This window comes from Neoarius graeffei, chromosome 9 (assembly GCF_027579695.1).
Source record: "Neoarius graeffei isolate fNeoGra1 chromosome 9, fNeoGra1.pri, whole genome shotgun sequence".
NCBI classification, from domain to species: domain Eukaryota; kingdom Metazoa; phylum Chordata; class Actinopteri; order Siluriformes; family Ariidae; genus Neoarius; species Neoarius graeffei.
Genome location: NC_083577.1, coordinates 6,321,824 through 6,338,586, shown reverse-complemented (window position 1 = coordinate 6,338,586; position 16,763 = coordinate 6,321,824). Strand labels below are relative to the sequence as shown.

The following is a 16,763-nucleotide window of genomic DNA, read 5'->3' as shown; positions in this document are numbered from 1 at the left end:
AAGACGCCCATAACATCATAAATGACAGGTGGCGCCACCATCTTGACAACTTTGATGCACACCCACCTGAGGAACATTACGGTATATGCGAGTTTGATCAAAATCTGATCAATCCTGTAGGAGGAGTGGCGAGTTTTGTAAATTGTGCACGGACGATGAAAACAGACGACGCATGATCGCATTAGCTGATCTGACCTGGCCTGCGGCTGGACGAGCGAACAAACTGTTGATTGAACTGAAATTACATAGTGAACATGTGGTGTGATAAACAGTTAAACGTCCAGGTGATGTTCTACTAAATATCAGCACTCCTGAAATGCTGCTTGTACGACCAAATTGGTGGACCGGAACTAACCTGTACTGTATATCATCATGTACTGTCTGTATACATGTTTAAAAAAAATTATTTATATACATCAATCGACGGAGAGCTCTTGCGGAGAATACAGAACACCAGCGCAGCATACGGAGCCCTGCAGAAGCGGGTATGGGCACAGAAAGGCATTAATCTGGAGACAAAATGTAAACTATAACATGTCTTCGTACTACCGTGCCTCCTGTACTCAGCTGAAACGTACACCTTACATCACCGGCATCTGAATTGTGACATCTCCAAAGAATCATGGGCATCAAATGGTGGAAGCGTATTCCTAACACGGAAGTGTTAAACCGTGCCAGCATGAGAAGTACAGAATCAATCCTCGCACAGTTACGACTATGCTGGACCGGTCACGTCCTCCACATGCTGACTGAACGACTCCCACGAAATGTCTTCTAGAGTGAGCTCAGAGCCAGAACACGCCCAATCAGAGGGCCAAAGCTGCGATATGACACACGCTGAAAGCAAACATCAAGCGTACAGGTGAGCAGTTAGTCAGCAACGGACTGTGGCGTGGCATCATGAAATCTGCCGTGGAAACGACTGACAAGAACCGGCAAGCAAAATATGAGCGACAAAGCGCAGCAAGACGTGCCAAATGGTCACTCCTCCAATCATAGCTGGCAACGACTGACGGCCAGAGATAGATTATAGATAACAAGGTGAATTTTTTTTTTTTTGGTAAGAAGTCTTTCAGGTAATACATTACCTGAAGCACACAAAAAAAATTTTAATTAAAAAAAAAAAAAATTAACCTTCAGACATTTGGAAACACCTCCCACCTGACTATCTGAAGCTAAAATGACGCAAAACAGGTCAAAGATTATTTACAAATTATGGTCTTCAGTTTTAAATTCAACATACTGTCCCAACATTTTCTGATTCGGGGTTGTATATTATGCTTCACGCATGTAAAATGGTTGACACTGTGACACCCCCCCCCCCAAAAAAAAACACGGAAATAAAGCCAGAAATTAAAATAGTATAATAATTAAACTATAACTATAGCACCCCCCCCCCCCAAAAAAAAGGAGTAACCTAAAGTAGAAAGTTTTCATTTTTAACCAACAACCATAATAAACATTAACAACCAGATTTATTGACATTTTTCATATTTAATACAACTACGATTCCAAAAAAGTTGGGACAAAGTACAAACTGTAAATAAAAACGGAATGCAATAATTTACAGATCTCAAAAACTGATATTGTATTCACAATAGAACATAGACAACATATCAAATGTCGAAAGTGAGACATTTTGAAATTTCATGACAGCAACACATCTCAAAAAAGTTGGGACAGGGGCAATAAGAGGCTGGAAAAGTTAAAGGTACAAAAAAGGAACAGCTGGAGGATCAAATTGCAACTCATTAGGTCAATTGGCAATAGGTCATTAACATGACTGGGTATAAAAAGAGCATCTTGGAGTGGCAGCGGCTCTCAGAAGTAAAGATGGGAAGAGGATCACCAATCCCCCTAATTCTGCGCCGACAAATAGTGGAACAATATCAGAAAGGAGTTCGACAGTGTAAAATTGCAAAGAGTTTGAACATATCATCTACAGTGCATAATATCATCAAAAGATTCAGAGAATCTGGAAGAATCTCTGTGCGTAAGGGTCAAGGCCGGAAAACCATACTGGGTGCCCGTGATCTTCGGGCCCTTAGACGGCACTGCATCACATACAGGCATGCTTCTGTATTGGAAATCACAAAATGGGCTCAGGAATATTTCCAGAGAACATTATCTGTGAACACAATTCACCGTGCCATCCGCCGTTGCCAGCTAAAACTCTATAGTTCAAAGAAGAAGCCGTATCTAAACATGATCCAGAAGCGCAGACGTCTTCTCTGGGCCAAGGCTCATTTAAAATGGACTGTGGCAAAGTGGAAAACTGTTCTGTGGTCAGACGAATCAAAATTTGAAGTTCTTTATGGAAATCAGGGACGCCGTGTCATTCGGACTAAAGAGAGAAGGACGACCCGAGTTGTTATCGGCGCTCAGTTCAGAAGCCTGCATCTCTGATGGTATGGGGTTGCATTAGTGCGTGTGGCATGGGCAGCTTACACATCTGGAAAGACACCATCAATGCTGAAAGGTATATCCAGGTTCTAGAGCAACATATGCTCCCATCCAGACGACGTCTCTTTCAGGGAAGACCTTGCATTTTCCAACATGACAATGCCAAACCACATACTGCATCAATTACAGCATCATGGCTGCGTAGAAGAAGGGTCCGGGTACTGAACTGGCCAGCCTGCAGTCCAGATCTTTCACCCATAGAAAACATTTGGCGCATCATAAAACGGAAGATACGACAAAAAAGACCTAAGACAGTTGAGCAACTAGAATCCTACATTAGACAAGAATGGGTTAACATTCCTATCCCTAAACTTGAGCAACTTGTCTCCTCAGTCCCCAGACGTTTACAGACTGTTGTAAAGAGAAAAGGGGATGTCTCACAGTGGGAAACATGGCCTTGTCCCAACTTTTTTTTGAGATGTGTTGTTGTCATGAAATGTAAAATCACCTAATTTTTCTCTTTAAATGATACATTTTCTCAGTTTAAACATTTGATATGTCATCTATGTTCTATTCTGAATAAAGTATGGAATTTTGAAACTTCCACATCATTGCATTCCGTTTTTATTTACAATTTGTACTTTGTCCCAACTTTTTTGGAATCGGGGTTGTAAATAAAGCAGATACAGAAAGTGTGTGCGAGAGTTTGGTATCTTTACTTGTCAATAAAGTCATCTGTGCTTTTCTTTTGGATGTTGTCGGCATGTCTGAGCAGCCAGATGATCTCATCACGAGCGAATGAGAGCGCCATGAAGACGAAAAGAGCCTGGAGGAAAAGTTAAAAAAAAAGGCAGAAAAAGTTCAGCACGTGTTGGTGTGTGGGCCTGCACAAAAAGAGCAGAGGGTTGAGAGGTCGGTACCTTTGGGCCGAGTAAACCCGGCTGGTCTGCGAGCACAGTGGCGAGCTCCTTCAGCGCAGAGCGCAGGAATTTACGCCGTTCCCTGTGCATCGAGCCTCTGGACAGAGCAGAAACAGTAAAGTTCGGAATGAGAATGGCAGTGTGGGCGTTTCTGTGAGTAGATACTGGTGTTTGGGAACTGAAATGCACATACGCATGTGACAGCGCTGACTCTTTGCATTCACGGATGTCGTTGACACGCTTGTTGTAGCTGCGACAGAAACAAGTTGGAGAGAAAAGAAAAACAGAACAAAAGCAAAATCAATCTCTTCCACTCATGATTTTATATATTCCCCCCCCACACACACAGATCGGAAAACGCTGAGTAAGACATGAGGCTGACCCGCGGAGGTTGACGAACAGATCCTCAGCGGCTTTGTGGATGTGGAAGACCTCGTCTCTGAAGAGGCAGAGGCAGGAGCTGCTCTGTAGGGCCAGCTTCCACAGACTGAGAGCAGTGGCATCACTGTTTAGAGCCGCGTGGCACAGGATAAACCCGACTACGCACAAACAAAATGAGCAAGTCTTTAGGGAATCGAACTCGCTCACTTTCACAAATACAGAATTTCTTTAGGCCCCGGTCACACCACCCGAACTTTGCTGGAGGGTTCCTTGAACGGTAGGGAGGGGGGGCCGAATTTCGACAACGCTCGTCACCGCGCACAAAATGGGAAAAAAATCGAAAACACGGGCGTTGGCTTAGCAGTGCACCGCTGAAGCCGGTGTTGCTTTAGCGTTGGTTTAGCGGTAGCGAGCGTTGGTATGGACCCTTTTCAGTCACGTGACCTTCGTAAACGCGACCGCCATTTTGGACATGTAGTGGACTTCGGCTCAAATCAGTTTGAATGTGAGGAAGGCGACAAACATAAAAGAAAAAGGAGCGAGATGCAGAAAACTGTATTTACTAGTTTACTGTAATTATGATCTGGCAGCTATTTACACCCGATCCAGTGTAAATAGCTGCCGGAGCCAAGGTCCGGCCGGGCCGCGAGCGAGCGCGCTCCGGAACCTCGGACGTTGGCTCCGGCGGCTATTTACACTGGATCCGGTGTAAATAGCTGCCAAATCATAATTACAGTAAACTAGAATGGAATGTTAACAGCAATGTAATGCCTTTTCTGGCTAATTTTATTCGTCTTACCTCCAACAAAGTGGTCACTACACAAGCGTTGGTATGCCGCTATCCGTCTTCTCCGTCGGTCAGCATCTACCGGGATCCGATAAAATGATAACCCTTGCCTTGTGTGTTGATGGTTACTACATCCAGGTGCACAACAATATAGTGGCATGATGGAAGTCTTGCTGAAAATAAACACTTTCTTTGCTGCCGTTCCTCAATGCTGGCTGTGGTAAACTACTGGTAGTACACGTCCAAAATAGCGGCCGCGTTTGTCGTGACGTCACGTGAAAAGGGTCCATAGCGGCGTTCTGCGCATGCGGGCTTTGGCTCGGCGGGGGTATAAAGTTGGTTTAGCGGCATACCGCTTGTGACTCCGGAGCTGAACGGATCGTTTTGATACAAGTTCTGATAGATTTTTGGTAGAAGCTCCACCATCAGCTTGTCATACAGTCCATGTTCAGGCTTTCTCAGTATCCACTGTCTGACCCACACAACTCTGTCTCTCCTTCTTCTCTCTCTTCTCCTTCTGTCAACAGCTTGTTGCAATCTGAGGAGGTTCTGATTCTGCTGCTGGACTAGTGCACCAATCATAGCAAGTCTCTCAGCATCCATGGTGATACAGTTTTACTGTAACTTTGAGCAAATTCGATATAGATGAGGTCTGAACTCAACGGCAGCTCGATTCCAAATGAGCTCCTGGTCCATTTCTCCCCGTATTTATAGCCAAATTCTGGTCCCGCTCCGACACCTCTATACCAACGCCAAACCAAAGTTCATCGCCGCCATGGATAGCTGCTTCAACGCCCGACACCGTTCCAGCAACCCCGTGCCCGCTCGTAAAACGCTTACAACCGCTCCACCGAAGTTTGTGCAACGTTTAATCGCCGCCCGGGCAACGCTGGCGAAGCAGCGGTGGTCCAGCGTTCAAGATTTCTGCGTTGGCCTAGCGGACCTAGTGGAACTTGAGTCTAGCGGTGCCAAACTTTGACTGGGCGTTGGTGGAGCGGGGGTGAACTTTGCCGGGGCGGAAAATTGCCCCCTCCTCACCGCTCGCAATATTTTGTGCAGCTCAAAACTTTCGGAGCGGTAGGAGGGCCCCTCGAGAAACATCAGCGGTGGCCGAGCGTATACGGCGTTGCTTTAACGGGGGCCAACTTTTGTTAAACGGTGGTGAACGGTTACGAGCGGTGATGAATTTTTTTCACCGCTCCAGGAATGCTCCAGCAAAGTTCGGGCGGTGTGACCGGGGCCTTAGGAAGGAAATGCGTGCGGGGAAAACGCAGAGAACGGTAACTCAAAAAGTGCTTGTACAGACTTGTGCATGACCTGGAGAGCATTTAGAGGCATGCAGTCTGACCGCAACTACAGCATTACATTTACTTACACACGATCCACTTCTCCATAGTGTCCAAGGACAGGTATTCACACGGCATCTGGAAGACAGGAAACAGCTCTGTTAATTACAGGAAATGCACTTGATGATCCGGCACACAGGCAGCCTGTTTCAGGAGCACACAGGAAGTCGTTTAGATCAACTGAGAGAGAAATGTTAAATATCAGTGTGTGTTAAATGCGTTCAGAGTTCACATTTGGTTGTTTATCAGAAGCATTAGTTCCCATTACCAGGCATTAGAAGCCACCTTTATTTGTAATGTGTGTAAAAATAGACACATCATGGAAGTAACACAGCTCTAATGTCATGAAAACACACACACACACACACACAAAAAGAACCAGATGTAAAATGGAAAGGGCCGTTTGTTTGACCGTGCAAACAGATTTACCAACAAATCAGAGCTCTCTTTTTACAGACTGCTGAAAGTCAAAAAGAGAAGCAACCAGAGATTGTAAAACTGCTCATAAAAGTTTAAGAACGTTAACATTTTTCATTTTTAATAAAAGGAATATTTTAGTTAATAGTTGATAATTTTAGTGAAAATTTTACTCCAACACTTACAAACATGGGTAAATTATTGCTGGTTATTAACAAAATTAAGTTGCTTTTTTTTTTAATTGAACAAAAGAACATTCGCAGCTCAACTGCCTTTCAGATTTTTCAAGTGTAGGTCAGAAAAAGAATTTTTCCCGACACCTAATTATTTTTGTTTAGAAAGATACTGAACTCGAATCACAGACTTCCAATTTTATTAGGTTTTTTTTTTTAAATAGAACAATTAAATGACTTTAGATCCACGTGGCCCTAAATTTTCTGCTATTTTTTTCCTGCTTCACCATGATGCAATTCAAAATACTACATCATGCATCACATCCCGTGGTGGGCTTTCCCCGTTCACGCAAGGCATTGTGGGATACAAATTTGAAACAGGAGAGAAAAACGGAGGACGTGAATGTGTGAATGAAACGTGAAAGACCGACTACAGTAACGGAAAGAAAGCGAGAAGAAAAGACGTTATGTTCTATACGAAGGAAAGGAAACGCAGGACCAAACTAATAAATATGGGCGCTCAGCGAGCACCTCGGTGTGATCAGCTGTTCGTTTAGCGACAGAATGATGGAACTGTCAGTGCACGCTCAAAGGGAAACCTGTAGATGGCAGTAATGCAACACTGTGGATGCCAGCTGCTGTAAAACCCAAAAGAAGAAGAACCTGCGCATGCACACACGGACTTCCTCTGTCGAGCGATTTCATGCACATTACTTGCTTTAATCTCCTCAAATTAATTAAATAACTTCCCAGACACAGAACGGCCTGATATTTTGTGAGATATTACAGAAATAAACAGAGATCACAATCACCACATTTCAGACGGAACTAAATTTCACCGATTTGATGAAATCGAAAGGCCGTCTAGCTTTAAAGTTGATCAACGAATAGGAAAATAAATGCTGCCTTTTTTTGGTAATAAAATTTTTCTTCTTTTCCTCCTCAAAGATATCGTGGCACAATCCAGTGGTGTCGAGGAGGTCTACTCGAGTGCTGCGGTCAGGTGATTTGAAATGGGTAAACAAACGCCTGCACGCCTCATGTGTTTGTATGGATTATCTGTATTCATGAATTATGGCCCTTTTCCACTACCCTTTTTCAGCTCACTTCAGCCCGACACGGCTCGCGTTTCGACTACCAAAGAACAGCACAACTCAGCTCGCTTCAGCCCTGCTTAGCCCCTAAAACTCGCACCGTTTTGAAGTGGGGCTGAAGCGAGCCAAAGCGAGCCGAGTGAGGCTGGGGGCGTGAGCAGACACTCCCCTGTGCACTGATTGGTGAGGAGGAGTGTCCTCACATGCCCACACACGCCCCGCGAGCACGCTGGGATCTGTAAACACCGCAAACCCGGAAGAAGAAGAATTACGAATTACGAGAATTTCTGAAGCCTTATGCGCCTCGCCTCATCTATACGCTCTTGCCAGTATCTGTTGGCGTTGTCGGTGACAACAAGCCACAGCACCAAGACCAGCAACACTAACGACTCCATGTTTATTGTTTACTATCCGGGTCGTGAGACTACCGCTTAAAAGATCACTGATGTCACTGTTTGCGCTGCTTAACGACATCACGTGACGTCCACCCACTTTCGCTAACTCCACCCAATGTGTCCACCCACTTCCAGCCAGCACAGTTCAGCGCGGTTGTAGTCGAAATGCAACTTCAACAGCCCCACTCAGCTCGACTCAGCCCAACTCAGCACGGCACGGCTCAGCCCGACTCAGCCGCGTTTGTAGTGGAAAAGCGGCACTAGAAAATCTGAGATCGAGCTCAGAATGGTACATTACTGCACAGCTTAAGGCTGCAATCACAATTCAACTGATAGTAGTCCATCATTTCATTCTTTTCCCAGCGATAAAAGACTTCAGGAGAGAAGAAATTATTAAATTTCAGGGTTCTCCACGGATTGAAAATATAGGGGGGTGGGGGTCAATCGGATGACCTCGAAACAAATTTGCATACATTTACATATGTCATTTGCATAAAATACTCTCAAATAGTAATCATTTGGAATAGAGGAATCAATTGGACTGATACAAAATCAATTTGGATCAATGTTTTCGATGTCGACAGCGGAACGCTTGCGCGTAAAACCGAATCGCTCGAGAGACATTTCGACAGCGTGTACGCACTTCAAGAGCTACAGTAACACTGACAGCCAGGTTATATCCTCACGGTTTTATAGGCAATATCATGTTTGCTGCACCAATTTTGAACTTTTTGTTTTTATCCTTTGTTTCTCTGCCGACAATAACAATCAGTTATCTCGAACCTGGTGTCGATTCACACGTTATTATAAAAGGCGTGTTATCTCCCGGCGCAAGAACAATGTGTCAAAAACGCCGAAGTGTGAAACGCTTTTCTTAGACTATAATCATCAGACTGACTAAACTAATTGCTGGTAAATGAGTTTCACACTCGGGTGTTGTCGCGTTGTCGGTACTCCAACAGAGAAAGGCTATCTGTCACAAAGAAACCAAAGGGACGTCTCTTCCTTTTGTAAAGGGGCGGCAGAAATTAAACGGGGGCGGGAATCACAGAAAGGGGGGGCGGTCCGCACCTCTAAAACCCCTCGTGGAGAACCCTGAATTTACAAACAGATTCGCATTGTTTGGTAGTTGTGTGCGCTGTCGCACTGAAAGCTTCAGTCACTACACTCTGAAAGATGATTTGCGATAGTAATTGTGGACACTTGTCATTTTATCGATTTTCTACTTGTCCAAATTGCATCGCTGTCTGCACTAGTAGAGCTATTAACGACCACCATTTTGGATTTGTGTTTACCCGGTTCAGATCACGTGATCTTGAATCAGAAGAGTCCATTGTGAATAGAACAGAATCGTGACCGAGGTGAATCATTACATGCCTCGTGAAAAGCACAGTGAAATTCTTTTTCCAGTATGTTAGGAAGCTTGGGTCAGGGTGCAGAGTCAGGCATGATACAGCATCCCTGGAGTAAAGAGAGTTAAAGGCCTCGCTCAAGGGCCCAACAGTAGCAGCTTGGTGGTGCTTGGGCTTGAACCCCCAACCTTCTGATCAGTAACCCAGAGTCTTAACCACTGAGCCGCTACTAACCTACATTATAGTAAAACACCGTTATATTCAAGGACCTCTGCTTTATTCCTGATGTAAGCTCTCAAATTAATGCATTGCTAAACTGAGCAACGTTAGTTCATGCAGCCTGTGGGTAAAACAGTATCTACCAGAAACCATCCTTTGACCCTTCAGAACACATAACTAGCTCTGGCCCGGGATCCTTTCATGCAGGGACTGGAAAAAAAACGTTGCGTCCTTCAGGGTTTCCCCTCGAAAAACTGGAAAGAGTAGGGATTTCAAACAGCATCCTGCTAAACATCAAAATCCACTCTATAGGTTTCGTAAATACATTCAGTCGGTAAACAGGAAGTCGATGTGCAACGGACCTGAGAACGGTACACACGGTATAGAACCCCAAGCTGAAGCTTGGTACCAAATATTAAGTGGCTATGATTTGTGGTTGTTAAGAAAAGGGTGTTTCGGACAGACAGAGATACAGAAATATGGACAGACAGAGAGGTTTAAAAAAAAAAAAACATAGTATTCGGTGGGGTCGTGCAGGTACAGATAATTACAAGTACAAAAGACTAAAAATATACACAATCTAAAAAAAAAAAACCAAGCAAAAAAACTTAAATCTGTTAATTATCTTCACTTTAAGTTAATTAATAGTATACATGCTGTACAGTGGCATGCAAAAGTTTGGGCACCCTTGCTGAAAATGTCTGTTACTGTGAATAGTTAAGTGAGCGGAAGATGAACTGATCACCAAAAGGCATAAAGGTGAAGACGACACATTTCTTTAATATTTTCCACAAGATTACATTTTTATTTCCATCATTTACAGGTGTAAAATACCAAAAAATTAAAAGGACCTGAAGCAAAAGTTTGGGCACCCTGCATGGTTAGTACCTAGTAACACCCTCTTTGGCAAGTATCACAGCTTGTAAACACTTTTTGTAGCCGGTTAATAATCTCTCAGTTCTTACCTGGGGGATTTTCACACATTCGTCCTTGCAAAAGGCTTCCAGTGCTACACGTTTCCTGGGCTGTCTTGCATGCACTGCTCTTTTGAGATCTATCCACAGATTTTCAGTGATGTTTAGGTCAGGGGACTGTGAGGGCCCGGGCAAAACCTTCAGCTTGTGACTCTTGAGGGATTCCATTGCAGATTTTGAGGTGTGTTTTGGATCATCGTCTTATTGTAGGACCCATCCTCTTTTTAACTTCAGCTTTTTTACAGATGGTGTGATGTTTGCTTCCAGAATTTGCTGGTATTTATTCGAATCCATGCTTCCCCCGACCAATGAAATGTGTCCTGTGCCACTGGCTGCAACACAACCCCAAAGCATGATCGATCCACACCCATGCTTCAGAGTTGGAGAGGTGTTCTTTTCCTGGAGTTTGGCACCCTTTTTTCTCCAAACATACCTTTGCACATTGTGGTCAAAAAGTTCTATTTTGATTCCATCAGTCCACAGGACTTGTTTCCAAAATGCATCAGGCTTGCTTAGATGTTCATTTGCAAACTTCAGACGCTGAATTTTGTGGCTAGGACGCAGGAACGGTTTTCTTCTGATGACTCTCCCATGAAGGTCATATTTGTTCAGGTGCCGCTGCATAGTAGAACAGTGCACCACCACTCCAGGGTCTGCTAAATCTTTCTGAAGGTCTTTTGCAGTCAAACAGGGGTTTTTATTTGCCTTTCTAGCAATCCAACGAGCAGTTCTTTCAGAAAGTTTTCTTCATCTTCCAGACCTCACCTTGATCTCCACTGTTTCTGTTAACTGCCATTTCTTAATAACATTACGATCTGAGGAAACAGCTACCTCAAAACACTTTGCGACGTTCTTGTAGCCTTCTCCTGCTTTGTGAGCATCAATTATTTTATTATTCAGAATGCGAGGGAGTTGCTTAGAGGAGCCCATGGCTGTTGATTTTAGGGACAAGTTTGAGGAGTCAGAGAATTTATACAGCTTTGAAATCTACATCATCTGACCTTTCCTAACGAAGGATTTGAACAAGCCACAGCTCAGTAAGCTAATTAAGGTCTGGAACCTTGGTAAAAGATACCTGAGAACTCAAATGTATTTCGCCTGGTGTTCCTTTTCTTTTTTCACTCTCCAATTGTATAAAACAAAAATACACAAATCTTGTATAAAACGCTGAAAAGAAATGTCTCGTCTTCACCTTTATGCTTTTTGGTGATCAGTTCATCTTCCGCTCACTTAACTATTCACAGTAACAGACATTTTCAGCAAGGGTGCCCAAACTTTTGCATGCCACTGTGTGTATACTATTAATTGAAGATGATTAACAGAATCAAGTTTTTTTGCTTGTTTTTTTTTTAAGATTGTGTATATTTTTAGTCTTTTGTATGTGAGATTATTTGTATCTGTACATGCACGACCCCACCAGCTCTGCTGATCAACTTATTGTGTTTAAATAAAATCATTCACTCATTCATTATGAGCTGGGAAACCATCCATCCGTTGAGTTCCCCGACATCTCAAACTCCCTGGTGCTGCAGACATCGTTCTACACAGGGACACAGATGGAAACCTGGAAGAGCCTGGAGGAGAACAACTCTTTATATGTGGCTGGGTTCAAGATCTGGAGCTCAGGACACTACGAGATAAATCCCGTATCGTTTTTGCCCGGGTCAGGAGGAGTTTCTGGGCTTTTTGTACGTGTCTTTGTGATGGTTGCTAGAACGCTATAAGTTTTAGTATAGGGTGTGAATTATTAAGGGTCTCTATTTTCTGAATAGCGACCCGGGTCTTCATCTTACCGTATCGGACTGCGCTGGGTTCAGCATGGTGCTGGGGGCGCTGATGAGACTCAGGAGCTGAGCGTTTCTCCACTGGTCAGCCGAGAGATTACGGCGTGGGTAAACCATCTGCAGGGAGATCAGCGCATCTGAAAGGGACTACAGAGGAGACAGAGTTAGTAACCACTTAAAATATACAAACGACAGATGGATTTAAGTCTCGGTTTGAAGGGTTTGAAGGGTTCAACAAGAGATCCTTCCCTCTTCTCGATGGTTTCACGTAAAAACCTTAAAGGAAAAGGCAACTTTTGTACAAAATCACCACAAACAGATAGATAAATATATAAAGTAATCGATCACGGAATTTATAGAGAAAGAACAGACCTCATAACAGTATCTTTTAACTTTTAATAATATGGGCTTGCGCTGAGCTCAGCGAAGATGCGCTCCGCCATATTGATCTACTGCGTGACGTCATGCGGCCCGCCACTGAAAAGAACTCTTCAGTGCTTCATGGTAATAAGGTAAAAAACCAGTACAATCGCTTCTTCAAAGTTTCACCAAATGGTTTTATTTATGCAACTTAAAGCTCATAATACTGTAGAACTTTGGTTGAGTAAAAACACGGAGCAAAAACATGGCTGAATCCTGAATGACTCCTATTTGGATTTGTCCTACCAAGCCTACTGCGCATGCGTGAAGCGGCTCGGCTCGGCTTTCCCTTTCGGGCGCTCTCGTTTTCTGTTAGAATTTGGTAAAGAAAAAAAAATAAATCTTTACCAGCTTACCGGGTCCATGAACATAAATCTGACAGCTGACAAGGTCGGGATATAAACGAATTGAATACAAGCCACCCGCCGGGACTCCTAATCACAGTGATCTGCTTGTAAACACTGTTTTCATGGGCCCAGTGACGTCACAGATCAGAGGGAGGCGCATTAACGAAAGATTCTGATTGGTTTATAGTTGCCCACAATCTCAAAATGGCTGCCTCCTCCAACTTCGACTCCTCTGTGTCAATTCATGATTTCAAAGTTAAAAATATTTTTTCATGTTCGATATATAATGGAAATAATTAACGGAATTGATTACGTACATGTTTCTCTCCTATTACACACCTGGTTTTGTACAAAAGTTGCCTTTTCCTTTAGCGATTCCTACAGAGTCTGATTGAACCTTTTTTCTAAGAGTCTTCAGTAAGCATTTTATCCTGATCAGGGTCACGGTGGATGGACATGGACACGATATCAGCCTGGTCATGGGGCACTGCAGAGTAATCAGTCCACCTGCTGGCACTGGGGAGGTTGGAAGAAACCGTAGAACCCGGAGGAAATCCAGGTGGGCATGGGGAGAACGTGCAAAACTCTACACAGACATCAACCCGAGTATACACGAATCGAAGACTCCGGAACTGAGAGGTGGCAACACCGTAACAGCTGGCACATTGGTTACGGATACAAAAATATAATAAAAACCGTAAGAAATTGGCCTTTTTTTTTTCCAGTCCAGGATTTGAGGGACTGGGTGAGTCACAAATAAATGAATCCCTGAAATAAATGTTTAATTGAATTTTTTTTTTTAAATAAACGTGAACCGAGTCCTAAAAATATTTTACACCAGAATTGGTTCAGTACTGTCGTAAAATACTAGAGTCAATATCCCATAACCTTAGAAAACTAAAATTGTTTTACAGTAGATGTATTAATACAGTGGGGCAAAAAAGTATTTAGTCAGTCACCATTTGTGCAAGTTCTCCCACTTAAAAAGATGAGAGAGGCCTGTAATTTTCATCATAGGTACACTTCAACTATGAGAGACAGAATGGGGGGAAAGAATCCAGGAAATCACATTGTCTGATTTTTGAAGAATTTATTTGCAAATTATGGTGGAAAATAAGTATTTGGTCAATAACAAAAGTTCATCTCAATACTTTGTTATATACCCTTTGTTGGCAATGACAGAGGTCAAACGTTTTCTATAAGTCTTCACAAGGTTTTCACACACTGTTGCTGGTATTTTGGCCCATTCCTCCATGCAGATCTCCTCTAGAGCAGTGATGTTTTGGGGCTGTCGCTGGGCAACACCGACTTTCAACTCCCTCCAAAGATTTTCTATGGGGTTGAGATCTGGAGACTGGCTAGGCCACTCCAGGACCTTGAAATGCTTCTTACAAAGCCACTCCTTCGTTGCCCGGGTGGTGTGTTTGGGATCATTGTCATGCTGAAAGACCCAGCCACGTTTCATCTTCAATGCCCTTGCTGATGGAAGGAGGTTTTCACTCAAAATCTCACGATACATGGCCCCATTCATTCTTTCCTTTACACGGATCAGTCGTCCTGGTCCCTTTGCAGAAAAACAGCCCCAAAGCATGATGTTTCCACCCCCATGCTTCACAGTAGGTATGGTGTTCTTTGGATGCAACTCAGCATTCTTCCTCCTCCAAACACGACAAGTTGAGTTTTTACCAAAAAGTTCTATTTTGGCTTCATCTGACCATATGACATTCTCCCAATCCTCTTCTGGATCATCCAAATGCTCTCTAGCAAACTTCAGACGGGCCTGGACATGCACTGGCTTAAGCAGGGGGACACGTCCGGCACTGCAGGATTTGAGTCCCTGGCGGTGTAGTGTGTTACTGATGGTAGCCTTTGTTACTTTGGTCCCAGCTCTCTGCAGGTCATTCACTAGGTCCCCGTGTGGTTCCGGGATTTTTGCTCACCGTTCTTGTGATCATTTTGACCCCACGGGGTGAGATCTTGCGTGGAGCCCCAGATCGAGGGAGATTATCAGTGGTCTTGTATGTCTTCCATTTTCTAATAATTGCTCCCACAGTTGATTTCTTCACACCAAGCTGCTTACCTATTGCAGATTCAGTCTTCCCAGCCTGGTGCAGGTCTACAATTTTGTTTCTGGTGTCCTTTGACAGCTCTTTGGTCTTGGCCATAGTGGAGTTTGGAGTGTGACTGTTTGAGGTTGTGGACAGGTGTCTTTCATACTGATAATGAGTTCAAACAGGTGCCATTAATACAGGTAACGAGTGGAGAACAGAGGAGCCTCTTAAAGAAGAAGTTACAGGTCTGTGAGAGCCAGAAATCTTGCTTGTTTGTAGGTGACCAAATACTTATTTTACCGAGGAATTTACCAATTAATTCATTAAAAATCCTACAATGTGATTTCCTGGATTCTTTCCCCCATTCTGTCTCTCATAGTTGAGGTATACCTATGATGAAAATTACAGACCTCTCTCATCTTTTTAAGTGGGAGAACTTGCACAAATGGTGGCTGACTAAATACTTTTTTGCCCCACTGTATGTATTAGTATAAACACAGAGGTGATTATAGAAAATCATGCGTGCTGATTGGTCGAGAGATTCGGACTATTTCTCGATAATCACCTCGAGCGACTCGGCAAAACGGCGTCCAGCTGCTTCGTCACCGTAAGTGAGGAAGAATTACACATGATGAAAGAAAATGTTGTTCCTAAAATAAAAGCGCTAAGAAGTTTGGTCTAAAACTATTCAAAGGGAAGGTGGAGCCGGGATTTATTTTATCGATTTCAAAACAAAGGATTTTATGTGACTTGGCGTAGATAAGTGACAAGTCTGCACCGCAACGTTATTACATTTACATGCTGCTTTTGAAGACTGAAATAAATTATTTTTTAAAATAAAATCACCTGTGTATTTCTACTAAAAAAAAAAAAAAACGATCCGCCTCAGGCTGAGTGAATCTCAGTGAATGATAACCTCCACTTTGTCTCCGTTATTATTCACCGATATTCACTTCACCTTTGGACAATAACTGTTCATTAATAGCAGAATATAAATGTATTAATCGCAACTAGGGGTGCGACACAATCCATCACGATACAAAAACATCAAAGTGCGATTCCCTGCGTGGAAAGCAGTTTTCTATTAAAGTGCATATCACGGGTAAATTCAGGAGCAAGATCAGTGTAATTCTCCTATTTTATATTAAACTTTGGTCAAATTTCTGTCACATTTTTTTCATTTTGTGCAATTTTTTTTTTACGTTGAGCAATACCAAAAAAAATCAGTTGAAATCAAGCCATTTGAGTTGAATTGGTCCGCCTCTGAAAAAACTTGCCATTTGGATTTCCTGGCAAACATTGATTTTCGTGACGTCGCGTGCGGGGCGCCTCCTTCTGAATCCTACGTCAGCGCTGGTTTGTTTATGAGAAAATGACCTGGTGGGTTTCTGCAAATTTCTTCAACGTTATCGTGTAATTATTAAAATGGTTAACAGATGTATCGCAGGAAGGTGTAGCGACATTACATTCTTCATCCAAAGGTGAAGTAACATTGCGCTCAGGCGACAATTCCATATTTCAATGCAAAATCACTCGCTGCTAAACTTGGTCTGCACAGGCTGTGCACTGAAACCGTGCAAGCTCTCGCAGCCTGCTGGCGCTTCCGCAGGTGACGTCACGAATCTGGCTCCAGACTCCGTTGGGATTTTTCCAGACACGTTTTGTTATTTTATTTTTTTCTGCTGTAGACAGATGGCCTT

General features: G+C 43.3%; 1 protein-coding gene across 3 annotated transcripts in view; it reads right to left on the bottom strand.

The window, feature by feature from the left end:
• Positions 1–16,763, bottom strand: part of nckap1 (NCK-associated protein 1) — a 196,515-nt gene that overhangs the window by 90,882 nt on the left and 88,870 nt on the right. For all 3 annotated transcript variants that reach the window (XM_060928976.1, XM_060928977.1, XM_060928978.1), the window contains 6 exons: positions 12,255–12,392; positions 5,867–5,915; positions 3,706–3,862; positions 3,517–3,573; positions 3,324–3,420; positions 3,123–3,229 (listed from right to left, as the gene is read on the bottom strand). In XM_060928976.1, the coding sequence (XP_060784959.1) occupies positions 3,123–3,229; positions 3,324–3,420; positions 3,517–3,573; positions 3,706–3,862; positions 5,867–5,915; positions 12,255–12,392 (605 nt within the window). The remainder of the gene's footprint in view (positions 1–3,122; positions 3,230–3,323; positions 3,421–3,516; positions 3,574–3,705; positions 3,863–5,866; positions 5,916–12,254; positions 12,393–16,763) is intronic.